Below are 20,101 nucleotides of genomic sequence, written 5' to 3'. Positions count from 1 at the left end.
TTCCGATCATAAAAGGGTTAAACATGATTTGAACTTTCTCGTTTTTTTATAAAGTGAAAAATATGTCTGGTGAGAACCCTTTATTAGCCAAGACCGCGAGATGTAATTATAATTTTACGAAACATTGCAGCAGTGGTGCTTTTCATTTGGGTTAGATGGCGCTTGGATGGTGGCTTCAAAAACTCGTGGCGCCAGTGGAACACTCGGAGACGATTGCTACGATTATTTCCCCCTCTCTCGCTGGTCGCGGTTCTCTCCCTTGCACCCCGTTTTGCACTCTTCGGAGCACGATGGCATGACCAGTGAAGACGAGAAAACAGGCCTAGTCACTAGTCAGCAGTCCCTCGAGAACGAGAGACGGACATCACGGGTGGCACAACGTGGCCCGCAAGAATTCTAATAGCCGTCAACGGCAAGGTGAGCTATATTGCAAATTTTCCTGAAATATCTCCTTTACACCAGGTTTTTTTGAATGAAAAGTCACTATTTGGTGCACGTGCGAGACCCATTGGTGAACGTAGTAGCGTAATTTTCACGGACACCAAGGTGCCAGTCGGGAATGAGCGACCGCGGAATCAGAGATTTCGGGCAGTCGGCTGGCAAATGTCGCGCAGCTGGGCCCTGCTACTCTGGTGCTAAGCAAAACACCAAATATCGATTTTCCCGTACATAAACAGAGCACCGTGCTGACTGTCGAACCAGGTGCCATGCACTTACTGCACCCATAGCACTCGTCATTCTTTCCAAACTGTGTGAATTCGTGTCATGCCGATATGCACTTTTAAAGCTCCGCTGTATAGGTGCCAAAGCATGCATGGCTCTTCAAAGCAGAAAACATGAAATGCAGATGAGAAAATAAGCATATGTGATCAGCTGTTTGTTAGTACTGTATTCTTCTAGCCGTTCAAATGGTAATAGATGTTCAAGCGAGATTATGACAAAATTTAAATAGGAACTTTTCGTAAAAACTGTTTTGACATATGTTGATTCATTTAGTTTCTGAATTTAGACAACAATAAAATTGTTTTCGTATTTTATTTTTCCTATTAATAAGGAAAATTATACTTGCTTCAAACAATGATCCATGCAGTCAGTTCTGTTATTCCACTAAGATATGAAAACTACGCATATATTTTCTATTCGAGTTGAGCATTGTATTGATTTTATTTGTTATATAATTAATATTTTCCGGATCCTTATGACAGTTGAAATCAAAGACCTCCTAATAGGCAACAAGTGCATCACTAAACTTGTGCTACCAAGTTGCACAATTTATTAATTATTAACTATCTCAATGTAGAGCAGCAAAAGCGCTTATTTTAAAACTCAACAAACATTTTTACTCAACTCTTTTTTAACTTTTGCATTCCGTGGGCTATATGCTTACCGGGTCCCAATAACACCGCCGAGCGAATAACATGGGGCCCGAGTGGCCGCAGAGGTGCTTGGGCCCAATGTGGCCATTTTTTCGCTTCCCCGCACCGAGGTCTTAAGATTGAAACGCCAGGCATTTGTCCCTAAAGCCGCTGGAAAGGTGCGCAAACCAGCATGTGGGAAGTCGGCGCCGGTGCGCCTCCCAGCCCGTTGAGCTATTTGAGCATTTCGAGTCACTCAACTAAAACCACCTTTAGCCATCTCTCTGACATTGGGCAGCCAGTATAAGATACCTGGACAGCTCAAATGTCTTCCTTTGCTTTGGCACTCCTGAGAATGTCTTACCAACGGGCTGGTTAGTTGTAAAATCCGTTCAGTTCCCATCTGTGCTCTTTTTTAGGGGAATCCACTAATCTATTTTTAACGTTGTGCCCTTGGCAATCAAACGGTTTAAAACCGGCACAATACGCTAGGCTGCCCAATGAATGGGAAAAGTTTCAAACTAGATAATATAGAATTGCAAGACCATAGGGGAAAACATTGCGCACTCAAGATGTTTTTGCCAGTCACATTTGACAAATTCCTCGACAGATACGAACGGGGACACTAATATAGTGATACACAAATTCGGTGAGAAACGCGCACATGCACGCGGATCATTTGGCAGAGCACGAAACACGAGGCCGTTCTCATTTGATAACACGCAAACAACTGGGGCCGATTTCGAGATTGCCGCGGCTTTGCCTCTGTCACGGGGGGATGACTAATGGAATTTGCCACCAGCAGGCCGCAATGTGGTGCGTCTCTGTTTCTGCTCCAAACAATCGTGCACTACTAGCACGTATTTGCAACCACGCCAGTTCGTTTGCCTGCGCTTTGTGTGTCTGTGTGTGTTTATTTGTCTTTGCAGTCGGTTTGTGGATAAGCTCGCTGAACCCGCGTGTTGCTCAACATATATTTGTTATTTTTCTCATTGAAGATTTTCATTGGATCTGCTTTTGATCCGCTCGCGGAGAAATATTAAGGAATCCACTCATATGCTTTTATTCATGTTTTAAAGTGGACTAAAATTCCTAAATTGTGCCACTTGGCATGATGTCAAGGAAGGCGTCCAAGCGCAATTTATTATCAATTGAGACGGGCAGTAAAGATTTCACGGCAATACAAGCGTAATAAACCTGTTGATACAATTTATACAACTTTTTGCATCATGTACATAATCTTTCGCATACGTGACGAACTGATAAAGATGTTAGTAATTAACACTCTGCTTTGCGCAAGATCACATAAGAACTCATCGAAAAACTTCCGTGGGTTCAATGCTCATCGCTCCACAAGACGCGTTCAAAAGGAAGCCGTGTAATGAAACATCTGCTGTCAAACGAGGCAGATGATGAAATTGCGCCGATCTAATATCAGGTCACGCTAAAACAAACCGACAGTTCCGACTTCCTTTTAAGCCACAGTCATATCAGTGTTCACTGAAACCACAGGCTCTTAAAGAACAAGAAATTGTTGCATCAGACTTCTTTAATTAGGATTAGAACTACGAGGACACACCCGGAAGAATTTTTATTTGTCCTGAAAACAAACCTAAATTGTATCGCATTTCTAACATGTGCATTGCGTAACCCTTTGTGACCTCTTTTTTGAGCTTCTGTTTTATGTCAATAAGATACGTATAAACTGCGTTGAAAACAACGTTGCTGCATAAATGTTATTTTCGTTTTAGTTCACAAACAATAAGCTTATAGAGTCAAAAATCCGTGACTGGGTATAGTCGACCGGAAATTGATAGCGTGTCATTTATGTATAAAAGACATATTGTGTTTTATCCAACCTCGGGAGAGTGTTCAAGATAAGAATCCAGCATAAAGTTGAAAATTCATCATAATAAATTTTCATATTCATAAATAGTGGCGACCACAACAAAATAATTATCAACAAAATCTTATTGATCTTAAGTTAGGAATTTCAGTCGATTGAACAATCAAGCTGTTAAATTTGTACTGAAGAAGAATTTTACCTCTCAAAATTTAAATTACCCTTGAAGGGTTTCTTTCAACTCTCAGGTCTGCTCGTGCGGCATCTTAAAAAATCTGATGAGGCACCAAGAATATGTATTATAATAAAGTATTCCGAATTCAGGAATAGCAAATATTTTTCTACTCCATTTTGAATTGTTTTGGCGAGCGTCTTTGTTGACAAATTCAGCGATGTCTTAAATCTAACAATAAGGGAGGTTAACCAGTCCGAACATCCGACTTTTTTACGTCCAAATTAACTTTTTGAACTGGTGCAGTTGACCGAGCGTCAACCCACGGATAAACGCACACGCAGTAGCGCAAGCGAACTCTGAAAGCGGACTCGCAGTAAACAAGCAGTCGCGCCGCGCGAGCAACAAACTCATTTGACGCGCGAGAGAGCTCGCTCGCGCTGTTGCTAACTCTGGTTTTGGCGCTCAGCCCAAGCGTTTTCGCACTTCATGCGAGTATATCGCAGAAAAAGTCATTTCTGCGCGTTGCGAAATGCTTTCGGAGCCACGATCGAACATTTTTATCGGAATTTCGAAGCGCTTTTGTAAGCTGGGCTCGGGGCTACGCCGAATATTAATTACCACGACGACCTTGTCACTCCGCATGTGTTCACGGGACTCCCTTAGCCCTCCCGCCCAGCGCGAAAGCGTGGGACGTTTATTGGACCTGTTCGTACACTAGCTTTTGTCGAGGATTTATGAGTGTTAACGATTGTTGTAATGTCTTCCGGGAAACAAAAAAAAAATAATAGTAAATATTCACTGCCAGAAATGAATGGATATATAAGAAATAAATTTGACAAAAGTAAAAAGGCGGAGGCCATAAGACATAAAACTTAATCTTGGGCTGACTTAAAAATCTCCATTTTTTCTAATATTTTTTAATAATTTATAGATCTAAAACGGGTTTAATCAAGTGCTTCTCTTCCTTAAAATCTGTATTCAGCCAATTTGCAATCAGTAATGTTCTGCATTATTAGTTAGTTAAATTGTAGGACTACAGAAATTTCAATCTAATTTCAATATTTTTGGACAGATCAAAGCAGCCCGATCGGTTGACTGGGCTTTCAGCGGCGTATATCGAAATCCCTTGATTGATACTCAGTGAGCTGAATGATTAGTTTCAAAATTAATGGCTTAGAAAAGAATGCGTTTTTAGGAAAGAAAATTTAAGTTGAAATTTTCTCTGGAGCGTTGTAATTGAAAAAATAAATAATAAATTTGGAGCAGAAACTCTAGATCCTTACTCGGAAATTTTCAATGTGAGGAATAATTGAAAGTGCTCATTTTTCGTTGTAGCGCGATTACAACAAAATTTGTGTATGTTTCCTTTAAATATGGTTGCACGTGTGTCGTAATTGAGACTAGCCGCAACAACAAGTTTTATTTTTTCTATTTCCCACCCACACAATATCCTGACTTTTTCATGTCTGGGCCATCGCTGTGCGGTTGACTTAAATAAGCCGAACACTGACGCACTTAGGAAGACTAACTAACTAGTTTCGAAATAAACTTCACAGTTCTTTTTTACAAACCCGTCAAAGCCTATTTCTTAAATTTACTCCGGGCTGCAAGTTTATGAATATTAACAGCTGAAAGTATATATACTTGAAAATTTTGTTAAAAAATTGTTTGTGTATTTTAATAATTTTGATTGAATTTTTTTAATGTAAACAATATAATAATCTTTCAAATTCTTGGTATAAAATTTGATGTGTTTTATCTAATCCGTCTTTATTTTAAATTAGTTTGGAAGAAATTAAATCAGATAAGAATCGAATATATCGTATTGAACATTATTCGTGATCAACAGATTAGCCAAATGATCGGCATAAAATAAACACACGAACAGCCTACAGATAACCTCATTAATATTTCACAAAAATTATTTTTTCATTCTGTTATTCCTCCTTGCATTTATAGTAGCGTCATAAACATTTCAATTTGAGCCGAGATGTTTTTTTAGATGAAATAATATTGTTCTGCTGGCACTGACATCAGCTATTATTTTCTTGGAAATCGCTGTTTGTGGAAATCGAATGCTCCATCTGTTTCTGCTACTTCGTTCCCTTTGGATCGAAACCTAGCATCCTCGGTTGCTGATGAGGTTGTACCGCAGAACAGCTCTTATAGCATGTTCTCCAAGCAAGGCGGAGTTGATCCAATTTTCCATTTGATTAGTTCGATCCGCCCCCAAGCATGGAATCGTTCTGCACAATCTGCACCCACTGTTTGCCCTCAGCCTTTACTAAACTTAATCTTGTAGCTAGTTTGATGTGTTTATTTTGTACAGAGAGGCCTTTGCAGCGCCTCTTATTAAACCCTCTCGCCTGGAGAGCCATTTTGCAATCAATTCCATTAAATAAATTTGCTGATAGTTCGTACAGTGTGTGACCTAAATTGATTGACTGAAGTAGAATAATTTTGAAGGCCTTATTTTCATCCAGAAATTCTCAGAAAAGCAAAGTTCCTTGGAATATTTGTATTTTTTCCAGCAGAGCGTTTATAGACTTCTAGTGCGCGCTTCGAGTTCGAGCAGCACCACACTTCCTGGAAAAAGTTTGGCTTTTCACTCGCTATGCGGTGAAATTAGGGGGGCAATTTTTCCACCCCGTTGTTATCTATGGAAATAATCAAAAAGTGGGCCATGCGAGCTGGGAAACTATAATATTACGAGCGTTCGCATGACACGCTGATCACGAATTCAAACGGCATTGTAATCGTATATTTCCATTGAGAGCCGAGCGCATGGCAAAGCTTGAACGTAACAATCAGCTCAATGCGCTTTTCTATGCTTTTCACGCGGCCTTTCTCAAGAATCATACGCTTTGACGTCACGCGACAACGGTGCCTGGTGGCTAAAACTCATTGAACCCGCCATGTTTAATGCAGGGTAGCTTGTTATATCTGCTGATATAGTCGGGCCGTTTTTCGTTAATAAGTCAAAAGGTCAAACATCTACATGATGACCCTCAAACTTTCTGTTAAGTATAGGAAAAGACAGCATGTTGACAAACTTAGTTAGATCAAAGTGATCCTTCATCTGTGGCGTCGTTTTCTTTTGATGATTTCCATTGCAAAGACATAATTTGAATTCACATTAGGCTTTTCATTCCCTGGGGTTGTTTCGCAATTAACGGAATCAGTGTGGCGATCGATGCGTTACTGCGTTCATTGACTGCAGCAAACCTCACGAGATATGAGACGTTGTTTGACAAACGCCGAGCAGAAATAAAGCTGAATAACACGCTCGTGGGTGTCTCTCCAGAAATATAATCTAGTTAACACTTCATACTGTCGTGAGCCAAGGGAGTTGCCAAGAGCGCGAAGGGCGGCAGACGAGGCCTGCTAAATATTAAAACTACCAAGATGTGAAAATGCAACGCTACGCTGGAAATTGGCGCAATTGGCGTTCACCCGCAAAGTGATACATGAAAGACTGCTAAAATTAGACCTAGCTCTCTAATTGATAAGATATAACGAGGGTAATAGCTGGTAAAAGGTTTCCACAATTTTTATATTTTGACTAATTAATGATTTATATTTCAATATTTACGAAGTTACAAAATATTGTGATATATTCAGATGAGAAATGTTTTTTTGATTTATTTGTGAGTTGCCGTGATTTTATTTTTGTAATATATGTAAAATAATATCAGCTCTGTAACACATGCTTGTTGGTACTTGTCATGAAAATGTAAAAAATAAATCTTCTGGGTTTCAAGCCTCAAGTATTAATTATTTCTCTGTATTTTTGTTAAAAAAGGCACTATATACAGTCAGCAATTCATATGCCATAATTTCGGATTTTGTCCACTCTTGCCTTTTGTATGACAGCTGTTCGGGTAGAATTGAATTGCGAGTGTCATCTAACAATAAATGAGAGGGGGTTGTTAGCTAACTCTTTTTAAGAAATAGCTTTATTGTTTATTGATTAACCACACAAGTTTAGCTAATTCTAAAAGTTTATCCACTTGGTAGATTCAACTGCATAGTTTTAATTCAATTTTATGCAGTATGCAATAAAAAGAACAGTTTAATTACAATTATGGGAATTAAACAGTGTGATATGTATTTTTACATACATATTAAGCCTTTGAATTTTTATAATAAAACTCATTATCAGGTATTTGAAGTCACATCAATTAGCCCTACTCGCGGCACGACGACAAAAGTATAGGCGAAGGTGACAAAATTTTCAACGCCTATATATTTGGCGCAGGTAAGGCGAAGAGCACCTGACCACTCTGCAGCGGGCTTTTAATTTACTTTGCTACAAAATACAACCAGTTGCACTCGCAGTCGTGCACGGCTTAACAGCAAAATAGACTAAAGAGCCTCTTAATTGAATTTACCATCCCACGCACAGTTTTTTCTCATCGAAATGTTCATGCAGTATTTAATAATGTAGACTTGTGCAAGAACATGAAGCATTTATATTGCTCAGAAAGCTACTCTGCGCTTCTGCTTGGCTTCATACACATTTGATGTTCTAGCGAGAGTGAAGTGCACATACCCTGGGTCGGTTTCTCATCAAGCCAAGCAGATCAAAGCCCACTGTGTCTCGTTCAAACTCAAGATCTGTTCTATGTCGCGAAAGTAGGTCAAAGTTCTTTGAAATCGAAATGACTGTGTCAACAACCTGCAATTCAATTAAAAGTTTTATTACAAAAAAAAATTTGATTGTACGCACTAAACCTAATTTTTAAAATTTGTTTTTGTGATCAGCCCGCCATCGGATGTCAATTTGAAAGGCTCTCAATTATGCGTCCACTGATTCGTTCAATCCAACCTCTGAACCGTGTTGAACTTTGAGTATCATCGCATGATAGTCGCGCCAATCAATCAAACGAACAACATCTCCGCTTGACCAAGGCCTTTTCTTTGTATCCGCACAGTCACAGTTGCGTTCGAGAACATATCGATCGACAATTTGCAATACCCGAGCATTTTGAGCAGCTTGAAATTTTCCTGCGTAGTAAGACGTTTTTGCTGGAGGTGAATGTAGGCCGAGGAAAAAATGGTGTTTTTGCCGTAACTTCCACAGTGGTGTTTTTGTAAACAAACAACTTGCGACCACGCTGTTTGCGAGTCTGGCTGGCGCATGCAAACTGGTCGTTTCTTCATTTTGATATTCATTAAACCTGTTCAAGTCAATGGCACGCTAATGGATGTCTCGTATTTCCAACACTCTGCCTTGTTGTTGCCATGACAAATCAATATAATCCGCATACTGCTAGGACCATTTTAAGTTCCTAGCGTTCCATTAGTAAAATTGGAACTCAATAACCTATTTCTGTTTGCCACTGATTTATTTCACACCCTCGCTCCTTAAAAACTAATATATTTTGGCTTATACGCCTATAAGAAAAATAGCCTGAATGAAGTTGATTAGCTTTTCTTTTGCGTAACACATGAAAATATGTCAATTTATTTGAAAATGAATATTCAATTTACTTATTTTTCAACTTTTTTGCTGATTAAAAATGTCAGCAGAAAATTTATTTATTGTATGAGCGTAAATTTTGCCATTTTAAACAATCACAATTAATAAAATCAAGTAAATTTTTCTTTGAAAGTTAGCAATGCTTTAAATATTAAGTGTTCGAAAACAACTTGTCGTTTCAGTAAGTTTAATGATAATGAACATTGCGAAGATAACAAATTACATCGAAAAATTGAGACATAGGTCATAATAGACATTGCTATATATTTAATCTATCCATGCAATCTACTCTCTTGTCTCAAGTGTTTCACCACGCGTTTCATCACCGTCGTCAACTTAGAGTCTTGTAAAAAAGCCTTAATGCTTACAGACATATTTTTCCCAACCGATTCATCGAGAACAAAAGCGGCTGCGCACGTTTACAGTGGATGATTTTTACGTTGGCGCCAGGACGGAATAAAACGAGACAAAAAACACGAAGGGAATTCGCCCCACTTGCTCCTCTCTGCGACCCGGCCCCCATCCACCCCGTCCCACTTTCCCTCGCCCCAGTTTCCGGCATAAAAATCTCCCTCCGGCGCCTGTTGCATTTCAATCCATCATCATCTTCGGCGTCTATATAATTTGTTGCGAACTATGTATTTGCAGCATTTCAGTGAATGGTCCGGCGGCCGTTTATTTATTTGTTCTGCGCTTTGTTAGTGATGGCACGTGCGGCCGCAATTCGTCTGGCTCGCGAATTTATTTAAAGATCCTCGATTAGAAGGGTCGCGTGCGGTGAGCGTGCCTTTTCTAAGACCACTGCCGGGTCATTTCAATGCTTTGCAAATTCGAATCTTGTGTGAAAGAGTGTTGCCCACGTCCACTTTGAAGTGAGATCTTCTTTAGTCTGTTCCCTTGGAGTTAATTTGTGACGGAAAACGTCTGTATTTCGCAACCGGCGCTATTTGAATGCTAACGGCTCATTTGGGTGGGACAGAAATTTGCATTTTAATGTGCAGTCAAATCTTAACGAGCAACTTTATTTAAGTGGATGCTGGCCTTGTTGCCACTAAATTGTTTCCCACATTACGCAACAGACACATAAAAATTAATTTGATTTTTATTTCGCATTTTTGAATGAACTGTCGTCTTATATAATTAATTAAGCAAAACTACGTCTCTGGCACGCTTTTTTCAACACCTGTTACATTGCCGTTGCGAATCCAATTAATAAAGACGACGTCACGAGCACTTGCAGGCGTCGTGATTAACAATGCTTGCGAAAACGCCGGCTGTTACTCAAAGTGGAAGTGCTGATAGCTTGTTGTTTGCTCACGCGGCCGATCACCCGGCTTCAGTACATTAATTATAATGGACAAATATCATCAAAATTTGCTTATACGCATCCCGTTTTTTTCTTATCTCGTTTGTTGCACTCAACTGCGAAAATAACTTCGAGAGCCGACTTTCAGATAAGGTTATTTTTCAAATTCAAAACGATTTGGCACATGCAGTGCGTCGCAAACAGTCCTTGGCAGATTTTCTCATAAAGAAAAGCCTTTTGCAATCTCGGCTGGAGGCGAGAGAATGCGGCTGACAGATAATTGGCACGCTTGTTTGTCCGTTCGTGTTGTTGCCTTTTCATTTAAAATTGCAATTGAATGCATCAATAAAGATTTGCTTTATCCTTGATCTCTGCTCCACGGCTGCGATGATGAATTTAATTTTCTCTGAATGCAGATCAGTAATAATACCTTTTGCGGCCAGACGATTTGATGTTTACTCAGCGCTACGCCCTTTAAAGGAGTCTCGGGAAAGCGTTGACTGTCATTTGTGATTAATTGCGTTTAGAGATAATTTGTCCCGATTTTCTTGTTAACGGGGATTGATGGAGTGTGAATGCCACCTTTTTACTGTTATAATATAATTCACACGCCTAGCAAGTAAGTTTCATATGGTCAACATATTTTGTTTCCTTTCGTTTTTTCTTTTTTTATCTTGAGAAAAATACCAAACGTGAAAGTGACATTAAATTTGAGTTATTTTTGTACGTTGAAGAAGATTTTGGCTGTTTTTGTAACTCTTTATAATTAATCTAAACGACTCGTGGCAACAAGACGCTTTTATCACTTTGTTGTTTCAGCAATAAAGTATGTAACTAAGAAAATAAAAAATTGTTAGTCAGGACTGGCTGCGTGTGCACCGGCGAATGGAGCCGTAGGTTGCAACATTGTTTTGAAACTTGATTGTAAGTATGTGCGAAGGCTTAAGGTCACCCACGATCGTAAAAGATTAATTACGAACAAGAGTCGCCCGCAGTGACTATGTTGTCAATGGCGGAAATGCGACGCTTGGGCCATCCCGTACAAATAGTGCGTTAAAAGCTAATTAGATCGGAGAGGAGATGCGACTTGACAAGCGCCGCCCCCGCAAGCGCAGGGATTCATCTCCGCAACAATTATTGGCTCTCTCTATTCTCTTGCGTGCACTTGCATTTTTACGACTTTTTGCGAGCTCTGGTCTGTAAAGTAACTTCGTTGAAGTAAGGCTGTGAGTAAATTTGAGAAAACCCCTTTTTACTTAAAATGCTATCTAAAAATTAGGAAAAAGCTAAAAATGTCCCAGGTTGTAGTTTAAAATGTTTGAAAAAAATTGGCACTTTCTCCTTATTTTTAATCATGATTAATTTGGCCAGAAGGTAAATGTACCTCATATTTCTTACACTTTTGGATAAATCACGACTAGAGGGTTTGAAATCAAGCGAAAAAATCATTGAGAAATCGTTTATTTTTTCGAAAAATTTGGCAAAATCTAAAATTTAACTGTACATCGGTCCTTATTTCATTATTGCACATGGTAGAAATAAACTGTTTCTAAATTTCACAACAATAAACTCAATGAACTACTTGCTATAGTGAATGCAAAATGTTTTTAATTACAATCCTGTTACCCCGAATGTAATTCTCATAGAGGGTAACAGGAATTTTTGCCCATTGCCGGATCCTAATCTCTACTACCCTTTCTCTACTTTAAATCTCTTTGTTGGTGCAGTAGGAACTTTCCTCTGCGGTTATTGTTACACATCTCATGTCTGCGATTAGTCCCAGTGCGGATGAAAAGGCGCCTTTCCTTGACCTCGCACACAGCATTGCGGATGGTCCGACTCTGACAGAGAGAACCGGCAGTGTGGTGCTCTCCCCACTTTCTCTCCGACACAGCCTTGCACCTGCCGCAGTGCATAAAATCAAGAGCAATTTAATTTAAAATTCAATTTTTTTCCTTTTCCGTTGTTATGGTTAATACTTTCTAATAAGTATCAACAATTTTTATTTGTCCGAGAGCTTGAAGAAAAAATTCAATAGTTAAATTTCAATGAATGAAATGATATATTTATTTAACATATTGAAAAGTGATAAGAGTTCTTCCTTACGTGGATGTTATTTATCCTAATCATGACAATGTGGTAGAGTTTTTTCAATCATATGAATGAAATGGTCAAGCGGTCCGAATCAAATTATCACCAATGCCAAAAGAAATCAGCGCTGCAGAGCGAGCAGCCACCATTCTTATCACGTCACTCCAAGTCGCGACCCTTTTTTTCCCTCCTCCAACAAAGAGATAACCCTTTAATCTCAGTGCCAGCGGAACTCTCAAATAGTGCGTCAGCTCTCGAGCACAAGCGCGTCCATATCGCCGCGCGAAATTGGTTTTTCTCTGCTGGTGAAAAGTGAGACGTCTTAATCTTCTTCAGCCACTTTCAGACTCATCCAGCGCTGCAAAAAAGGCTGATTCTCTTTTCCACGAGAGAATTTGTACGAGCGGCACGGTTAGAGAGAAAAGTCGGTTACATTTTAATTCCGACATGTTAATGAATGCAATCTGATCGGAAGGTTATTGATAAAACGCTGGCTCCTAATATGCATACTGGCTGGCCTTGAAGCTGTTGATAACGCGAAATACAACAAGGTCAAGAAACAACGTGCGATATCAGTTTATAAAATGCGCAACGTTTTACGCAAGTCCTTGATTAATTTTAAAATGTTAAATTAGTTTTAATGATGATAAGTAATTAACTTAATTAATTTCCCCAGCTGGAATTTTATTTGCAATGTGACATCTCATTTTAACGTTTTGAAGCAACGTCCTGTATTTCCATTAATTATGATCAAACACGCTGTTCCTAATTGTAAGCATGCAAGTGGAACGGACGCAGCCGCGTTCGCGACTTCGGCGCACGTTGCGGAAAGGTCAAAGTTGTGTGCAGCGCGATAATGAGTTTACTATGCACGTGCAAGAGCACCGCTTGTTGTAGTGCTCGACTAGTTCTCTTACTCAGTCGGTGTCTCTTTCGAGGCCAAGCAAGGCCATGTGCTCTCGGCGCGCTTTAACAGCTGCACAAACACTTAGTGGCTGATACACTTTTGGAGCTAGCCGGTTCACACTTTTTTTGCCGGCGCACCCATGAAGATACCGGTGAGCACATAAAAATCGAAACTATAGGATAAACTATCCCTAAATTTCACAAATTGCTATAGTCAACAATGCAAAATGTTCTTAATTTTTGGCCTGTAATGCTCTATTTGACTTACAACGCCTTTTTATCAGATAAAATAATGAAGTGAATTAAAAATTAAGAAAGGTGCAATGCGAAGATGGCTTGATGGCTACTGGCTCTAAATAAATGAAACACTCTGGAATCCAATTTAAATTCATGTGTTCATTACATATAAAGAAATATATATGAGAGATACAACAACTATTACATTTTTCGACCCAGCATCCCCAAAAAGAGCTTGTGGCGCCTTCTCGCCACTACTGTCCTAACAACTAGTTTGCATTTTAACCTGCATCGCCAGGTGGCAGTGCAAAGGTGAAACGCACCCTTACTGCACCTTCTCCCCCACTGCATATTTTTAGCTTCGCACGATTGCAGTCGCAACAAAATGTTCTCTCTCCGGCTAGGATAAGATTTCGTGCGAGAACATTTATAGAAACCTTGATTTCGAATTAATAAGACCCGCACCACTTACGGGGTAAGAATTGATCAAAATGTATAATGATTGTAAATGCCCAAAATCGATGTTTTCATGTTCACATTATTTATTGTTTGTGATTTTAATTAGTTGTACAATTTCACAGTCCTCATTCCTGATCTTAACTTTACTACTTCAAACCACGAGACTAAATAAATAAGACTAGTTTCACTACAAAAGACGCATTTATGTCACGGTTCCTCGACCCCACAAGCTATAGCGAGGAGATGTAATCTGATTCCTTGCAACCCCTTACTCCTAACCAGACAGCTGTATGTTAATGGAGTGCCCGCAACCTCAAATTTTGAAATTTCGCTCAAATCTTTTAATCTTCTAAATAGCAATTTCAACTCTGCAAACCTCATCCGCGCTATCAACACGAACTTTTTTAATAGACTGTGAGAAAACTAATATGTGCATTTCCCACAGGGTTGCGTTGATTGTGAGATAAGGATCGTACATATAGAAACCTTAAAACACTATCAAGCGCGCTCATTTGGCTAAGTGTGCTCGCTCTTAATCTAGCGACTTATTAACCTAGCTAAAAACCAATTATATTAATTTAAAGTAATTGGATTAGGACGATCAGCTGTTTGCGTGATCCTAATTAGCGGATACGGTTGCAGACATACAAGTTTTCTCGTTTTGACATAACCTGCACTCGGCTCAGAGCTGTTTTCATTGAACGGCTGTTAAATTTATTATTAATGCGCCGGACGCACGTTACATTAGCACAAAAGTGGCAGTTTGAAATATCGGCTTAAGACTCTGTGAAGGCTCAACAAGTTGCAGTGCGAGTGGGATGAGTTTAATCAATATGAATACATGAATACTTGACTTCCTGGAGTATACAGCATTTTAAATTTTCAAACAAACTCTGATGCATAATATATTTTGAACTAATAAAAGTTATATCGGCTTTCATTACGCTATGATACAATTTTGGGGCGTAGTCTTGAAAGTTGTAACAACAAAATTTGCTTATCATTTTTAAATTAATTACAATTATTTTGTGTGATAGATTTAATTGACGAACTACTATTTTTTGGTAAATCTTTTACTCACAACATTCTTAATCATGACAACGTCGACTTATTTTTGTTTGGTGCGTTTATGCAGTTCTACTGCTTGTTATATTTTGCCTTTGTTCATGTTATTTCAATTAATGATATGTTTTAATTGTAATTTCTTTCATGCATGAACAATAAACATATTTATATGTAAATACAAAAAAATCATCTAAATGAAGCAATTTTAATTAATACCGAGCGGAAAAACAGCTTTTACTCCGAGGCCAACTCAAACGAAAGCTCATATTTACTGTTCTCATATTTTCGATTTAAATCAATTAAAATTTTGATAAAAAGTCAATTAAATTGCTCAAGAGCATTGGGAACTATGCCAGCCCTACGTAAGGAAAGTGTTTTATTATATAATTACGGACCACTTTGATTATCAGTTGTTTACCACACTTAAAGAAAATTTCTGATTAAGTGCCGAAAAATTCATGATAATCACGCAGCTTCTTCAAAATTAATCTTAAAACTCTCGCCTCATATTCAAATATTTGCTCTGCTGTTACAGATAAGGTGTTCCAAGGCGTGACAGTCAGTTGAACACAGGATCTGGACATGATCAAACAAATTGCTCGCTTCGGAGCGATCAATCAAAGATCTGCAGCCGCACCTAAAGCGGCGTGAATCGGGCTGGCCGCTCTTCGCAATCTGCTGTGATAATCCAGCTTCCTATCCCCTTCGCGCTCGCACCCATGCCCTCTGGCTGAGCGATCGCCGTTTGTTGTGTACTCTTTGCTCAACTGCATTGTTGCTTCGAGCAACCTGATTGTTGGCTTTTGCGGGAGATGCACGGCGGATTGAAGTCAAGATGACACATCCCCCGTCGAACAAACGCGCCAACGGAGATGAGGACGACGACAGCAGCAGCCTGCCGCCTCCGCCCGACGGAGGCTGGGGCTGGTGGGTCGTCTTCGGATCCTTTATGATCCACATTGTCGGTGAGTGCCACTTGCGAAATACTTTTTTTGTAAAGCAACAACACCTCTGTTAAAAAAGTGACTGACATACGATTTCGCTTCACTTTTTATAACCTTGCTCTGTCTCTCAGTAAGCTCGATATTTAACTTAAAGTCAAGGCTGACAAGTTTTATCAGTTTTAAGCCGGCTGTTTATGTAAATGTTTTTTCTTGCATGAAACCCAGATGACAAACATTTCAACTAAATTGATTCTGTCCAGACTGAACTAAATCAGTTCAAAGTAAAACTTGCCATGCAACCTTTTACTCTTATAAAAAAATAAAGTGACACTGATTTTCGTCTCAAGTTTAACATTGAAAGAAATTTCACAAGCAGCCAATTTAAATAAAATTTCTTCCAACATGACATAGCGTTTGTGGGGTTTGCAATTTAGCTGTAGTTATGCTTTGACAAAAATATATTTTTACTGTACGAGTCATTAGAGATACAATTTTAACTTGTGTGTTTATTTTCAGCCGATGGTGTCACATACTCTTTTGGCTTATTCATAGACGAATTTATTAAATATTTCGGCACCGGCAGCGGAGAAACAGCGTGGATCGCATCAATCCTCGTAGGAGTAACACTATGCTCTGGTAATTAAAACTATTTGCAAGGCCCGATATCTGGCCATTCATTAATTTAATTTAATTTAAACAGCAGCTAAAATTACTAATTTTTAGGTCCAATTACGAGCTCTCTTGTGAACAAGTACGGGTGCCGTCCCGTTACCATTGCCGGCGCGATCCTCTCATCCTTCTGCCTAGGGATTAGCATCTACGCGCCTAGCGTAGCAGTTCTTTACTTAACGATAGGTCTCGGAACAGGTAGGTCGAGCGTGCCGCGTAATCCCGGCCAGATTGCACTCATTAGCTTCGAATTGCAGGTTTCGGGTTTGGTCTGATCTATTTACCGGCGATCGTGAGCGTGACATGCTACTTCGAGAGACTACGCTCGCTGGCCACCGGCATCGCCGTGTGCGGCTCCGGCCTCGGCACCTTCATCTACGCGCCCCTCATCCGCTATTTGATCGCCACCCTCGAGTGGAAGATGGCTCTCCTGATCGTGGCCATCAGCGTGCTCGGCTGTGTCTTCTTTGGCGCGCTTTTCCGGCCTCTGGAAAAAATTAATTCCCCTGCGAGACAGGCGGAGGACGGCGTTGCTGCTGAGCTCAAGCCGCTCAATGACATTCAAGTGAGTGCTGTTCACCTTTGATTAAAAAAGGCTATTTGCTCTCTGAATCCCTGCTGCGCAAGCGTTTTCAATCAGCTTAGCAAATAAGTGACTGGAAATAGTATGGTAGTCTTGATAATCGCTGATAGTTTCTTTTCATTTCTATTGCCTCTTGATGGCAATTGATTGCTCTCATTAAACTGCATTGAACTGGAGAAATTGCTTTCTTTGTCCTTAATCGCGAGCAACCTCACCCATTTGAATTTTAAAAAATGCAGTTTTAAATCTATAAAAATAGAATCACTCGAGGTTCATGCAATCTTTGTCGAAAAATTGAAAAAAAAAACAGATCACATCATCCTCATTAATTTAAAAAGTTATTAATAACTAGACCAGTTTTGGCGTATTGAGAAAATCCAAAAAACAGAAATTATCTTCAGTCAATATACAAAAAAGTACGTCTCATAAACAAAATTCAGTAAATTGACAATTAAAAAAATCAAATAATTCAGGAGGAAGTCTTTTTCGATTTTTCTGTTAAGGATATACATGCTATTGCGATTCATCCGTTTCGAATTGCTCCTAACAACTGGCTAATTATAGTTCATGCTTCTACAAAATATTATTGCTCGGTACTGCGGTAAATATCTCATGGATATAAATTATTGCGGTCTAGAACTCGAACGAGCCCAGCAACTGGAGGCACAGCGTGTGTAATGGTGACATCCCCAAGGAGGGCGAGTGGGGAAACGGCAACGGTCTTTTGGCACCGCCGACCAAGGCCAACAGCTGCTCAGCACACGATATACTCAACAGGCAGCAATCCAATGGTAAAGCTTGCTGAAGATTTTTCAACTCATTTGACTTTTATTTGCTGAATAAATCATTCGCAAAGACTGCTCGCTTGAAAATAGAAGCAGACGACTTATTGCGGATTTTTTGCAGATTTTAAGCCAATGGGCCATGTGAATCGCTTCCTCAGGTCTGAAACCGAGCGAATGACCATGAGCCACCCTGCCCTTCTGAACCCGCCACCCAGAACACCTGCGCCCAGGCACAGAGGTCCCATGGACCGGCCCGACGTTTTCTACCGTGGCAGCCTCGTCAACATTCCATTTACAAAGTATGCCTGCAATATGATATCTTGTTTCACCATGCCAAGAGCTCGTTTTCACCCTTAGAAAAAACCCCTTGTGAATTACCTGCCTTTTTTCAAAGTCACGCCAATTACTGCGGTTATGCAATTATCTCAGCGCTCACGTTGCACTGGTTGCATAACTTTGAATATCAATTTGCAGTTGCACGATAATGAAACGCTGCTACTGAATAACCTTACTATATTTCTTTTCGTTTTGCAGATCTGCAAGCAAATTGCCTGGATCCAACAATGACCTGGGCAAGAACATTCCTATGATCATTGCCGAGCCCCCAACTCCAGTGCGAGAAGCGCAGCCAGTCGTCGCTGTGGAAAGCGCCGAGAACAGATGCTGCGGCATGAGCGACACCATGAAAGAAATGCTAGACTTCTCGGTGCTCAAAAACCCTGTTTTCATCCTCTTCACCGTGTCCAACTTCTGCACTAGCGTTGGTTTTAATATCCCCTATGTGTACATTAAGGTGAGATAGGGTAAAAATGGAAATGGGAATCTTATTAAATAAATAAATCTTCGCCATGCAGCCCCAAGCCAACAGCATGGGGATTGAAGATACTAAAGCGTCCATGTTGCTGGCTGTGATTGGCATCGCTAATACCGTTGGCAGGATCATCCTCGGCTACTTGTCCGACAAGCCTTGGGTCAACCGGCTACAGGTCTACAACTGGTGCCTCACGATTTGTGGCATTTGTGAGCGATTTCACTTTACATCCACCGGCAGTGGAGAATCATTGCACATTTTTTGTCACAGCTACAATGGCCAGCGTTCTATGCTACGACTTCACTACCCTTGTACTCTACACGTGCGTGTGGGGCTTCACTATTGGTGCCTACGTGGGACTAACTTCGGTTATCCTGGTCGACCTGCTCGGTCTCGAAATGTTGACAAATGCCTTTGGAGTTCTCCTACTCTTCCAAGGCATTGCTTCTCTTTTAGGGCCACCCATTGCTGGTGAGTGGTCTCATATTTTTGCCTTTGTTCGCGAGATTAATGAGAAATTTCAGGGTGGCTGTACGACGGACTTCACTCGTATAACCCAGGCTTCCTTGTGTCTGGTGTCGCAATTGCTGCCAGCGGTGTCATGTTGTTTGCCATTCCCATGCTTCAAAGGTCGCAGCTTGCTTCGAGAAGACCTTAGAAGGCACTGACAACTCAGCGTACTTTTATATATTTTACCACGGTTTAAATCATTGTAATGCAAGGATAATCTCTTTGTCGCTCGGATAATAATGTTCTTTGTAGTGTGTTAGGCTCTCCGGTCTTTGCAAAAGCATCCTAAAAATCTGGAATCATTTTTCCAGTACTCACATGCACACAAATTTTTACTCGCCTCCATTGTGCCTATGTAAGAGAAAAAGAACCAATTTTAATATGCATATCTTTTAAAATAAAATTCAGCGTCACGTTTTTATATTACTTTTGGTATGATATGACAACAATCCAGATCATACGCGTATAAAACTATATTTGGCGAACGCAACCTAGTGTTACTTTGCGTGTCATTTAAACTGTGCCAAATCATGATGTTATAACGAAATATATGATTATTTTTATACATCAGATGTGTGCTAATTGTGTTAGAATATCAGACTAAGCCTCTTATCGTGTTGAAAGACCAGTGACCATTTTAGTGCGTGCGAATATGTGGAGTGACACAAAACCGTTGTGAGTAACTAGGATAATGTCTTCTATTGTGGTTACCATTGTCTTTTTTATTATTTTTAGTAATTTACAAACTTATTCAGGAAATTTCAATCATCTGTTCAGTCAGACACGTCATAAAAATAAATTTATCTTCTTCAACAAATAAAATCATGGAGTTTTAAAGTGTGCACCTTTTCAAATAGGTTGATGAGAGGTATTGAGAATG

The 20,101-nt window shown here is 39.8% G+C and overlaps 1 protein-coding gene across 1 annotated transcript; it reads left to right on the top strand.

Moving 5' to 3' along the window:
• Positions 1 to 263: 263 nt before the first annotated feature.
• Positions 264 to 20,043, top strand: Mct1 (Monocarboxylate transporter 1). Its single transcript, XM_065487543.1, has 11 exons — positions 264 to 417; positions 15,455 to 15,884; positions 16,380 to 16,499; positions 16,587 to 16,730; positions 16,790 to 17,097; positions 17,753 to 17,906; positions 18,022 to 18,199; positions 18,435 to 18,693; positions 18,755 to 18,920; positions 18,982 to 19,182; positions 19,236 to 20,043. Exons 2-11 carry the CDS (start codon positions 15,755 to 15,757, stop codon positions 19,367 to 19,369), a joined length of 1,794 nt encoding a protein of 597 aa, XP_065343615.1. The 5' UTR covers positions 264 to 417; positions 15,455 to 15,754; the 3' UTR covers positions 19,370 to 20,043.
• Positions 20,044 to 20,101: the final 58 nt, after the last annotated feature.

The sequence above is a fragment of the Cloeon dipterum genome, chromosome 4 (genome assembly GCF_949628265.1).
Source record: "Cloeon dipterum chromosome 4, ieCloDipt1.1, whole genome shotgun sequence".
NCBI classification, from domain to species: Eukaryota; Metazoa; Arthropoda; class Insecta; order Ephemeroptera; family Baetidae; genus Cloeon; species Cloeon dipterum.
Note: the sequence above shows the minus strand (reverse complement) of the source record. Positions and strands in the feature narration are given on the sequence as shown.

Bases quoted from the DNA above. Each gene is read 5' to 3' on its own strand.
- Mct1 (XM_065487543.1), top strand. From the start codon at position 15,755: ATGACACATCCCCCGTCGAACAAACGCGCCAACGGAGATGAGGACGAC. The intron at 15,885-16,379 runs GTGAGTGCCACT...GTTTATTTTCAG, and splicing joins CTTTATGATCCACATTGTCG to CCGATGGTGTCACATACTCT. The intron at 16,500-16,586 runs GTAATTAAAACT...ACTAATTTTTAG, and splicing joins AGGAGTAACACTATGCTCTG to GTCCAATTACGAGCTCTCTT.